At 31.9% G+C, this 13233-nt stretch overlaps 1 protein-coding gene and 1 long non-coding RNA gene across 3 annotated transcripts in view; one reads left to right on the top strand and one right to left on the bottom strand.

Annotated features, from left to right (window-relative positions):
* Positions 1-6355, top strand: part of Calcrl (calcitonin receptor like receptor) — a 100736-nt gene extending 94381 nt beyond the window's left edge. For both annotated transcript variants that reach the window (XM_021725777.3, XM_005324393.5), the window contains one exon: positions 3402-6355. In XM_021725777.3, coding sequence (XP_021581452.1) covers positions 3402-3614 — 213 coding nt within the window. In that variant the 3' untranslated portion in view covers positions 3615-6355. The remainder of the gene's footprint in view (positions 1-3401) is intronic.
* The window catches only part of LOC144365583 (uncharacterized), a 411011-nt gene that overhangs the window by 112448 nt on the left and 285330 nt on the right, over positions 1-13233 (bottom strand). The gene's annotated exons all lie outside the window — the stretch shown is intronic.

Below are 13233 nucleotides of genomic sequence, written 5' to 3'. Positions count from 1 at the left end.
TAAATAAAACAACAAAAACATACTCAAATCTTTAATAACACTTCATTTATGAAGTGGCCACTTTAATTTTCTGTTGAGCCAGTGTGATCTTGTATTAGAGGAAGCAGATAAAAATGTAACATCCTAATAGAGAATAATATAAACAAACAGAAGACTGCAAAATTAAAAATAAACAAATTAGGTTTATTTTTAACTTCAGTAAATAAAAACCCATACTTCAGGACACTGACCTTCCATGGTTTTTGTGATAATTTAGTTGCAAAGAAGAAATAGAAGGATGGCCTTTATCAAATATATTTCAAGGCAAATCATGCAAATATTTCAAAAGCTATCTTGTCTTTTAGAATTGAATTTAAGCTTTCCTTTTGGGGGCTCGCAGCTAATATATTTCTTGTGGTCAGCTTCTCAAATTTATGTAGAATCTTTTCTGCAAAAGTGTGCTCTACTCTCTTTTCTTTCCACCTGAAGCTATATTTCTGTATTCCAACAACAGTCCAATAATAACAGTAAATTGAGGAGGAATCTATAACATATAAAAAGAATCATAATAAAAATAATTTTTATCTGCTATCTTTTATGGGTTAAATATGAAGTGTTCCCCAAAAGCTCATATGTTAAACAATTCTAGAACTTTCAGAAGTTGACTGATGTGTTATGAGAGTCTTAATCTAATCAGTGCATTAATCCAGTTGGATGAATTTATTGGGTGGAAACCATTGGCTGTGGCTCTGGGATATATATTTTGTCCTTGGTGAGCCCAGTATGCTCTCTCTCTGCTTCCTGATACCATGTCCTAAGCTGATTTCATATACCACACCCTTCTGCCATGATATGCTGCCTTACCTTGCATCCAAAGCCATGGACTGAGATCTCTTAAACCATGAACTTTTCCTCGTATACATTGATCTTCTCAGGCCTTTTGGTTAGAGTAGAGAAAAAGTTGACTAAAACATCATCAGAAATATTTAGAGAGTCAAATTTTTTTTTTGTTTGAAATCTCTGTTTATTTATCTAAAATGCACAATCTAAAACTATCGCTGCATCCTGCACACCAAGGGATCAGTAAACTGAATGGAGATGTGAACTGGCTGAGAAATTAAAAGTCTGAAATAATTAATAAGAATTAAAAGACAAAAGATACAGAAAAATAGTTTCACAGCAGGGACCCAGCGGATGGAATAGGCTCTGAGTCTGTTCCCTAACAATAAGTGGGGTTCCACATGCTTTATTTATAGGGAAGCACATCAAAGAAATTTATTGTGAGAAAAAGATTTTTGAGGTAAATAAGAAGAAAGAGGCTGTGAGGACCAATTGGCCTGAATGGAGACTTATCACTTGTGCATTAATTGAAGAATTAAATAATTCCTGCCTCCTCCAGGCAACTAGCCACTCGAGGATATTTGGGTGCTCTGATACCTCTTTCCACCTCCAGGGAGTTTTATTTGAACCTAGGGCTGTCTGAACCAATACATTCTGCAGTATCTCAGAATTATTTTTGAGCAGGACTTGTTAAGGCAAGCCTAAGTGGTCTGAGATCGGTGAGATGACACTGAGAGTTCTCCAAGGGGCACACCTCTGCTTACACAGGGCTCAGACAAGCCCACAATTCATTCATAAAACTATTTCATTTGTCATTTGATTATGTTCTTGAAGATATTAAATATACAGATATTATTTTTAAAATTTCTTGATTCAAATTTTTCTTTGGAGGATTTAAAATGACTAAACCAAGAGCAAAGTATCATTGTTTTTTGCAAGACAAAAACATTTATTGTCTAAAAGTGCTTGTGTTTTCAAAGCACATTTACCTGAAAATGAATTATTTCCTCAGTTTTGTTTATCATATAGAAAGAAATGAGCTTGAAAGTCTTTGTTAATGAACTTTGTAATAACATAACTTTGAAACCCAAGTTACAGCATTTGACTTATAATTTCTAAATCACAGAAGCTAAATGGAAATTTTAATAACTCATTTTGAATTCTAACTATAGAAATTGTTCACTCTGAATTTGATGCTTCCTTTTTATTTTCTACATTCTAAAACATAAAGGGACAGTACAACTTTGTGTTCATTTTAAGTGACAGGATATAAGAGACTTTAACAGGACTCTGAAGATATACTGGCAATCCCTATTTGCTACAGAATGTAATTTTGAGAAGGAAACACAACGAAGATTTAATAATGATTTGCATATAAGAATATAGTCAATAGAAAGTTGAGGGACTATATATAAAGTGAATATATAGAGAATTGAAACAGTTACTGAATAAGTATGTTAATAGTATGTGAATTACTGGAAAATTATTTTAATATGCTCAGAGTTCCTTTGAGGAAATAGTCACAGGGTTAAAGACCTGTAGAGAGCTTGGAGAAGACCAAACAATGCACACTTAAGGTAAAAGTAGATAGGGACAGAAGGATTGGGCTACTAACCTTGAAGCAGGATACCCCAAGCCAATCTACACACATATCAGTCCTGGAACGTCCAGTTTATCAAGTTCAAGGTGTATTTCAATATTCTTATTTGGGCCCACTGACTTAATATGAGGAATACTGGCCACACTTGGTGGTGAACACTTACAATCCCAGAGACTCAGGAGGCTAAAGCAGGAGAATAGCAAGATCAAGGCCAGCCTTAGCAACTTACTGAAAATCTGTCTCAAAATAATAAATAAAAAAGAACTGTGGATGTAGTTCAGTATTAGAGTGCCCTTAGGTTCAATCCCAGTACCAAATACACACACACACTTTTAGGGTCTTAATGTAAACTAAAACACAAAATCACTGTATGTGACCCATCTAGACTCAATCTCTAGCTCAAATCAGAAAATAAATGTCACTAAATTAAAAATTCACTCATGGAAAGGAGGTTCCAAATACACAGAAGTGCAGAAGTAAAATTCCTAAACTTTTTTTCAAAGTATTCATCCCATCTACAACTATCTGTCCAATACTTTTCATTCTTCTAGGAAGTAAGCTCCATGTGAAATGAATACCCTGCTCTTTCATTTTCAGAGTGTAGCCCAATTTCTGGCATATGGTAATCATTAAATAAAAGATTGCTATTTTTTATATTTATTATATCTTATGTTTTATTTGATGGCAATAAATATGTAACAATTATTAATAATTCAAAGACAAGGCATGAAATAAAAATATTAGAGAAGTATTAAAATGTAATAACAATGTTTCTTAATGTCAACACAATTTACTTAATTTTTAACTAAATAAGAAAATGAAGCAATATTATTCAGTAACATCAATGTTTTTTCAAGAACAACTTTTCTACATCATATTTTATTATTATATTCTATATTATATTTAAAATATTTTGCTGTGTTTTAAATATAATATCTTCACTTCAATTAATGGATTTCTCTTGTTTCTTTTTGATGGATAGGTTCAAGCAATTCTGAGAAGAAACTGGAATCAATACAAAATCCAATTTGGAAACAGCTTTTCCCACTCAGATGCTCTCCGTAGTGCATCCTACACAGTGTCCACAATCAGTGATAGTCATGAATGTCCTAGTGAACACTTAAATGGAAAAAGCATCCATGATATTGAAAATGTTGTCTTGAAACCAGAAAAATTAAGTGATATAGTTATATGAAAATAGAGGCATCATTGCCTGATTCATGCCAATCTTAACTCAAGGATTTGGACCTGTGATTTTACAGCAGAAGACTTCAATATTAAATGAATTTCTCTAAAGCCATAAAGACAGCCTTCAACTTAAAGGAGAATTGTGTTGATAAATTTTTGACAACTAGCTCTATGTGGGGAAGAAGGCCCTGATTTATATAGTTTGCCAGTAAATACTTTGACTATGGCAGATTTCAAACTACCAACTTGACATCACTGAATGTGGAACTGGGAAAAATGATAGGCACAGTTGACTCTCATGAGCTTATGTGGGTCAGCTGCAGCACATCACTGCAAGAACTGACAGATGAGTAAGACCAAAGGTTCACGTACACATTGGGTATAACATTACTCTCGTCACCTAAGGAGATCTAGCTAAGTTTTCCACACTTTGAAGAGAAAGTTAGTTTTTACATGTTGGCTGTTTAAAATCTTAATCCCAGTGTCACAGGTGTAGTTGATTTTTGCTTACCCAGAAAGCATTCTAACCCTTTTTTGTAATACCTTTTCAAATGGACCAGACAGAGTTAATTACCCCTGTTGGCTTACCCTCTTCTCCCTATGAAAAGTAACAGAGTTTCTATGAGCTATTCATTTTCTGATACATCTTGATTATATTCTATGGCATGTCCTTTTTTGAGACTTAGTGAACAGGCTGCATGATATGTGATCCTACTTCTGTATCATTAGGGAGACATCCTAGTTAATGCTATAAAACACCTAGCAGCTACTTCCTGCTTTGCTATAGGAGTGGGAGGGAATCAGTTTCCCTGAATCTGTAAATAGAAATCTTTGCCCCTTCCATTTCTACTGTGTAGACAAATTAGCAATCATTTTAGATGAAGGAAATCAATGAAGGATTTCTTATTATCTTGGAAGTTTGTAAAAAAAAAAGATTGTTGTGAAAAATGAGCTTGTAAATACTCCAGTATTTTATTTTATAGTCTCAAATGCCCACTACCTAGGTATTTTTTTTTTTAAAGTAGATACATAATGCAACAATGTATACATGTTAATATCTGATACTGTGTCTGGGCTGACTTCATAATAAAATAGAGTCTGGTATTCTATATTTGGTAAATATTTTAAGGACAACCAGATGCCAGCATCAGAAGTTTGAGAGCAAAAAATAAAATATAAACATCTATGGTAAATATAAAATATTTATTTTAAAAATGAAAGGCCATTATCTTATTGACATATTAGTTTTGTAATTCATACCCTAATAGTGGGTGTGCTTGACATATTTTCCTTCCATTTCGATGATGAACTCATAATCTAGTAATTTTCAACAGCTACTGTAATAAATGCCAATTTACTCTCCGTATGGGTTTTACCACATTAAAGTACTATTTTACTGACTTATACTATAAGATTAAATATGGGTTTGGAAATGTCCCAGATTATTAAAGAAAAGAAACTAGAGTAAGACATATATAACAATGTTTTATTAGGGAACAATTGTCAGACATTTTTTCAATAATTAAATTAAGATGGTAGGAAAATTTGCTAATGAATTAAACTGACATTTAAATGGGATTCAGTTTTTCTAATGTTATTTTCACTGGAATCTCCAAAGAACAACAATGACTTCAATTAGTGAACATCAATTTTAGGACAAGTTTTTATGTGGTGTGTTTTTTAAGTGTGTCAACTTTAGATGGATTGAAATAATGATTTATTATCATAAGTTGTTTCTTAAGCCATCGATAATGTTGAGTTCTGAAGTCATTTGAAATTGTCAAGGAAAATTCTCTAAATTAGTAAGAATTTACATACTAAATGGTCTGGTAAATGCATTTATAATTTATCTATGCATGTAAAGGTATCATTAAGTTAGTTTCAAATTTACAAATTTCATAGCAAGCTGTTATAAAAAGGAACGCAGGCTGTTCTGAACTTTCAACTGCCTAAATTATACAAAATTTCCACTTAATAAATTCAATTTTAGCTATTTATTGTCAAAGACACAGATTCATGTCTTTTGCAGACAATGTCCATGTATTTCAGCATTCTTCTAGACAATCTGTCAGTTTCAACCCTACATGGCAGTAGAAATGTTGAATTGTCAGAGAGCATGTTAAAATGATATTGTAATTTTGAAGTATTTTTATTGTGCTTTGATCTTATTTAGTGTGGATGAGATTGAGATTTCTTTTATTGCCAAGGTTCATCTGATATACAGTGCTCAGATGTACCAGTCAATCTGTGATTAATCAGTATTAGTTTTATACTCAAATATTTTAAAATTAATATTTTTAAATAATAGATTTCTCTAAAGGTGAACTGTTAATTAAGATCTTTGTATCTTACTTGTAAAGAAAAATAATTCTGATATTTTTAAGAAGAAAACTTCTTTGGTATATAAAAACTAATTTGGGGAATTTCTAGCTTTTAAAACATAGATCTGACATTTTCCTGCAATTGTGAAAGTCATAATTTAATTTTCTAAAAATTCTATTTTGTCATTTTTTTCAAAAGTTGTTTTCTAGTGAATTCATTACAAAACATCCAATCTGAAATTTATTGTTTGTTCAAATGTAACCTAATGTACATGGAATTTCTGGTTGTAGTGCTATATGTATTGATCATAAATTTTAATGTGAATTTAATTTCTCTTGGTTTTAATCTGCTAATAGAAACATTATCTGTAAAAATATTCAAGGTATTATGATCAATTAAAACAACTCATGTTATACCTACTTAAAATGTCTCTGTCTTAACTTTATGAAAATATTAAAATTACAAGTTAAAGTTGACTTTCACTCATATATAATAGAGTGCTAAATAATTCAATTTCTAAAAATAAATTTTAAAGTGATCAATGGAATAGCTTTATTACACTCCTTAAGATCTTCAATAAACTAGTAAGTGAATTTAATAAACCAATTCAGAAAAAGTTATGAATTTATTCTCAAGTTAAGAAAATACAAATGAACTATAATTTATACAAATTCTTTCTTATGCCCATAGGAAGGGGAAAGATGCCCAAAATAGGAAAATGTGTTGGAAATTGTCTCCTTTCTCCACTATATTCCACTATGTGGTTTTGTATTTAACACTAGAAAAGAAGAAAGAGAATTATTAAAAGATTTTTTAAATTAAGAAGGCATAGTCATAATTTTCACAAATGGAAAAAAATGTATGAGGACTTTTGTTTAACTCATTAATAAATGATGAAACCAGTAACACGTTACAATCTTTTGAAGGACAATTCAAATTATCATATATATTTGAGAATTTTTAAAATGCTGCAATGAACTTATAAATAAATGCAAAACTGCTCTATTAGTTACTTTTTACTGAATAATTTCTATTTCTGTGATCAAGAGTAATATACATTTTTATCAGTTTTATGCAATTAACATATTAGTAAAAATAGCTCAAAATAATCAAAGGTAGGTATAAATCAGGATGGCACACCAGTAAGCATTAGAAAAACACTTTAATAACTCATATATAAGTAAATAATAAATTGTGGGTCATCTGATAGCTCTGAATTTAATTTGTGTGTGTGTGCGCGCGCACACTTGAAGGCGGGGAGATTAAATATATATATATATATATATATACATATATATATATATATACATTTCAAAGATTTTTGAATGTTTTCTTATAATTTCTCCTTTTTTGTGTTTATAATAGTTTCAAACAATATTCTTGATTCAAACTACTGCTAATTTGATAGGAGTTGACTCGATTATTTACATGGCTATGTGGGAGTGTTAATGATAACATAGACATTCTAAGTTTGTTTCATAAATCTAAAACTATACTGAATTTTTTAACAGCTTCATTGAGATACAGGTCACAAACCACATAACTCTCTACATACTTATTAATGTATTAGTAAATTTTAGTATATTCACAGATACACGTTGCCACCACCAAAATTTTATTAGATTTTTATGAACTTGAGAAAAATATATATTTTTAATCTACTCCTCATCTGTTCCCACTTCCCTGCTCCCAAATCAGTCCTATGCACCATTAAACGATTTTCTGCCTCAATAGATTTCCCTACTCTAGAAATTCATACTAATGAAACCATATCATATATTATCTTTTGACAGACTTCTTTCAGCATCCATATGTTTTTGCAACTATATCTTATTTTATGTCTGAATTATTATTTTATTTTATGTCTGAATATTATTTCACTCTATGGCTATGCCATATTTTATTTATCCATTTGTTTATTGATCTGTGTTGTTTCCAATTTTGGATTATTAGCAATAATGCTGTTATAAACATTTATGTTAAAATTTTTCTTTGGACATACATTTTTATTGCTCTTAAGCATATATCTAGGAGTAACTCCCAGACTGTTTTCTCATACAGCTGGACAATTTTATATCCCCACCAGCAGTGTGGATCACAGCAGAATTTTGATTATTTGACATGCTTCCCAAAACTTTTTTATTACCTATCTGTTTAATATATGTGAAGTGGTATCCTGTAGTTTTAATTTATATCTTCTTCGATGGCTAAATTTTTGGAGCATCTTTTGATGTATTTATTGGCCATTTGTATATTTTCTTTGTCTAGTCAAATAATGAAGAAGACAAGTCTATTCAAACACTTGTGCATTTTTTAATCAAGCTGCCTTTTTATTACTAAATTGTAAATTTTTAATATATATGGCTGGTACAGGTCCCTAATCTGATAAATGTTTCTCTCATTTTTATGGTTTATTTGTCACTTTCTTGACAATGTCCTTTGTAGCACGAAAGTTTACAATTTCTATGAAGTACAATCTATTTGTTGATATTGTATCTAAAGTCTTCTCCCAAACTCAAGGTCCTGCAATTTCTTCTAAGGGATTTATAGACTTTACATTTTTAGTTAAGTCATTGGTCCATTTTGAGTTATTCATATATACTATGGTTGATGTCCTTTTTTTTCTTTTAAAGGTAACTTCTAAAATACCATATCATATAGTTACAAAGGGAATCATTTAACATCATAATATCAAAAACTGAAGAAAAAAATCTGAAAACATACTGCCTTCGATATTAACTTGAAAAAACAGCAGAAGATAATTTAGTTATCATAATAATTCATGAAAATAAGATTGAACATTAATTTTAAGATAAATACCATGCTGATATCAAGATAATTAGAATTTTCAATATTCAGGAAAAATTTAGTCTGTACTGTCTTCAAGAATGGTAAACACACATGCCTGTAAGAATAATAAGAATAATAAAATGCTATGCTAATACGTATAATATATAATAAAAATAACATCAGGATAACATAAAAACAAAGTACTTTTATTTCTTTCAAAAAATCCAAAAACAAACGAATGAACAAAACCAGGTAAATAAAGAAACTAACACAAAAACAAACAAAAGTCTCAAGTCATTCAGAGGTGAAAAGTAAAACTATTTAATAGTATTAAATGTGTACCAACCAGTCAGAACACATGCTTCCACTGTGTTTTCAGACTATCAGCCCCAAAGCTATGTCATTTTGTCAAAAATTGCTATGTGATATAAATTCACAATATTGAGTTAAAGGTGTTATCTTAAAACAGATGTTAGGTTATAAAACATAGAGTTTTCAAAAAGCATAACATGAACAACATTATAGTATAAAATGAAATTCCTCCATACAGATTTTACAATTTAAATGATATTTATAACACAGTTCAGTTTACTTTCAAAAAAATGTTTTGAACTAAATCCTTTAAACAACATTTTTTTTTTTTTTTTTTTTTTAGTTTTGTAGTAATGGGCATGAACCCAGGAGCATTGCCTCTTAGCCCTTTTAAATTTTATTTTGAGACAGGATTTCACTCAGTTGCACAGTCTGGCCTTTACTGTGTGAAATGTCTGCCTCAGCCTCTCCTGTAGCTGGGATTTCGGGTGTATGTCATTAAGATAGACCGCTATTTCATTTTGAATCTATGAAAACTACAAATCAAAGCTATAATTCAAACTGTGCAAATAATCTCACAACCCAGAAACAGATGTGGTTACAAAAATTGTTGAGTTAAATCTGGTATCATTGCTCCCAATTACAAAATAAAATTTTCTGTTTCAATTGGAACTATATAAAAAATAATCTCAGTTGACACCAAGACAACTCCTCCCTTGGATCAAAATTCCCATGTTAATTTTCCAAAAGTGTTGTAAACATTCTGCTAACTAGCTTCAAACATTCACCTCAGCTTAGAGCATGCAAGGAACAAAGGATGAAAACAGAATAGCAAAAGAGAAAGTCACTTCTATGTCAACTTGTCCCCATATGTACTGTGTGGCCAAAGCACTGCAACACTCACAGTGGAGACTTGCAGTCTTCCAACTCCAGAGAGTTTCAGAAGTGGGTACTTCTGGCTGCCCACCCATGCTCCACAAAGGCAAGATACGCCCTGTGAACAAGCAACTCATTGCAATTCAAACACCAGGGATTTTCTTCCTTTTATTCTTATTTTTTTTAAGTGTGGTGAGATAAAGAGCAACTTTGACTGAACCCAGTTAATATTGAGAGGATCATCACCTCAGAGTATTTAAAACATCTTCTCTTTATTTAACAACAATAACAACAACAAAAACAAGCAAACAAAACCCTACTTGATCCAGTTCTACACACCCAGGTCACTTCTTAGACTGCAATTGACACTCTAGCAAGTATTCCATGAACTCAGGATGACCATTCATCACAGTTTGCTAAAGGGGCTAGGTATGTTGCTTGCTGTCATGGCATTAATTCCAATTCAGCATTTGCAATAATAGCCTCAGATCCATGAAAAGGGATCTCTTTTTATCTCTGCACTAGAGATCCCAGCTCTCGCCTTACTCTAGCTTGACTTCCTGCCTTACTATGAGGAGCTATTTGAGTCAAGAAAAAATGTCCACCTAGAACTTAAGCCTACGCTTATTACCATGTCTTGGTTACCTAGGTTCTCGGAGATTCCAAAGTAAATGGTTTATTCATATACCCAGGAACTTCATGACTTTTTGTTTGTTTTCTAAATTCCCCTTCCCAATGATAGACCACACCACTTCTATGTGCACGCTTAGCATTAGTGAGTGGCCATGTGATAGCTGTTTATATAGACAGGTGGACAGAACTCAGATGTACAGGCTGAAGTGTGTATTTAGGTATACATGCAAAGGCCCCATCTGTGCAAGGAGAAGCTGTGAATGAATTCAAAGAGAACTTCTGAGGGCCAGGTACCATTTCATCCAATACTAGCATGCATATGCACAAATCTCCAAGGATTCTGAGATTTACCAGAATTTGAAATAATTTTTCTTAAATAATTATTTGTCAGATATAGGAAGTGATTTAATTGTTTTATGGCTTCCTTTATATATATGAACTATGTCAAATATATTAGTTCCCATTTGGACTGTTAAAATAGGCTCCCAAAATATTGGGGAAGAGACCAAATATTTGTGCCAGCTAAACGCATCCTGCTTTGGTAATAAATATGTTCCTGTATTAACATCTGATCTTCTCTGGTTCCTGATTGAAAATACATATTAAATTGTTCTTATGTATTAACTATTAACTGTCTTTCTTTATTACTTTCTTTGCTTCTTTCTTTATTTGTCATATTTCCATTTTATGCTTTCATTATGCATATCAAACCTCACATTCACCTGCTATTTTCAACAGATCACAATTTAAAAATTTTAGCAACAACCATGAAAACAGGAAGTATTCTACACACATTATCCAAATAACTATATATTTTATATAATATAGAATTCTATATAAAATTATCTATATTCTATATTATATGTTCTATATTCTTTATAATCTATAGTTCAAATATTATACCTTCGTGGCTTGTGAAGCATAGTGCACTCCTTAAAATAACTAACAAGTTTGACTTGTTAAATGAAATCACACTGAAGCTCCCCCAGAAGTCATACGCTTCTTCCATTGATATATTTTAATGTCAGATTTCACTATTGTTCTAAAAATCACTTGAAATTCCTTATTCCCTGGCATTAAAATAATAATAAATATCAGCTGTATCCCTAAATATTGAATTAAACATCAGAGTTTGTGGGACAATATTTCTTCCCCTGGAGACACTGATTCTCAGGAAGACTCCCCCCCATTCAAAGGGTCCTCTTGCTTTCTTCTGCACAGAATATATGTAAGATCTTTTTCTCTCTGCCTTTGTTCTGCTATCCAAATGCAGACATTATACATGATATACAGATTCTAATAAAATTCACAAGTGTTCCCTACTTTCTCCTATAAAAAGGCAGTCAATTCTGTTCCACATTAGATGGATTTGCCTTGTCTTCCATCATTTTAAATTTTTCCATCTTCAGCTACCTGTAGACCTATCTCTACCCCTAGCAAAAGTTAATAGTGAATATTCAGCTCTTTGCAGAACCAAAATGCTTTTGTTGATTCCTGCTACCACTGATTTTTTGCAGATGCTTACACCCCACTAAGAGGCTCACAGTTTCTTTCTGTGTTAGTCTCATTTTTCTGCACCTGCTCACTGTTCTAGCTCTGTGTTTCCTTCCCCTCCTTAAAATAATAAGTTATTTATTATAACTTATATAGAACCTCTATATGATGAGAGCTTGACACATAGTAGGCACTCAATGAACATCTGTTCCTCTTATTTGTCAAAAATAAGATATTTGAATCAAAAGGACAAATGTAATCCTCATGTGATAAAAAACAAAACAGCCTTTGAAAATTTGTGTCAGTGTCACACTGTTATCAGTTAAGACTGAAAATAAAGTCCACTTGAGGTTATCACACTATACAGGCCAAAAAGAGACAATATAGAAGAATATATAATAAACCTCTACAAAAGACTTCTTACTGCCCCTTGATAATCAGAGTCTGAGGAAAGAACCTGGCAAATAAAAGATCCATAAAGCCAAAACATCATTTTAAAATAATGGCTTTTGAAGGAAAAAAATGACAAAAATTTCTATTATACAAGGTTCCATCTACAAAATATGGATATGTTCCTTTTACAACAGTCTATTGTCTCTTCAATCATGCGATGAAAAGTAGCTCATCCTTTTGTACTCTGATCATTTCCTGTTTGAGTAGACTGTCCACAGTGACTAAAACTGAAAGAACCCTCTCTGTGTCCTTTCCATTCAACTGATATCGCTCCGTGGCTTTTTCAAATAGTGGCTGGGTCAGATCCCAGATCCAGAAACATGGAACTGAGTGGAAGCCACTGTCCTGACTATGCTCCATGACCTGGATCTGTTTTTCTGAACTTTGAGTATCCCTTTCCTCAAATGGGGCTGGCAGTGACTACATGAACAGAATGCCTGCAAACTTGCCATTTCTGAGGTTCTAAAGAATTAAACAGTGTCAAATTAATACATAAATTAAGAAATAAGCATTCATAAAAAATACAGAAAAAGATTTAAAATACAGTGAATACAAAGGTTTTGCATGCTGACGCAGGAAAATACGTAGCACTGTTAGTAATTTCCAGTAAAGGACTGGATCAGCTGTGCCTTAACTGTCATAGGTGTTAGACTATGAGGCCCTGGGGAAGAACAATTCATTCTGTCTTCCAGAACACATTTGATTCACATCCTGTCTTTCATGTTGTTCTACAGTATATCATATTT

This window comes from Ictidomys tridecemlineatus, chromosome 7, assembly GCF_052094955.1.
Source record: "Ictidomys tridecemlineatus isolate mIctTri1 chromosome 7, mIctTri1.hap1, whole genome shotgun sequence".
Classification (NCBI taxonomy): domain Eukaryota; kingdom Metazoa; phylum Chordata; class Mammalia; order Rodentia; family Sciuridae; genus Ictidomys; species Ictidomys tridecemlineatus.
The sequence above is the reverse complement of the archived record's forward strand: the minus strand, read 5'-3'. Positions and strand labels throughout refer to the sequence as shown.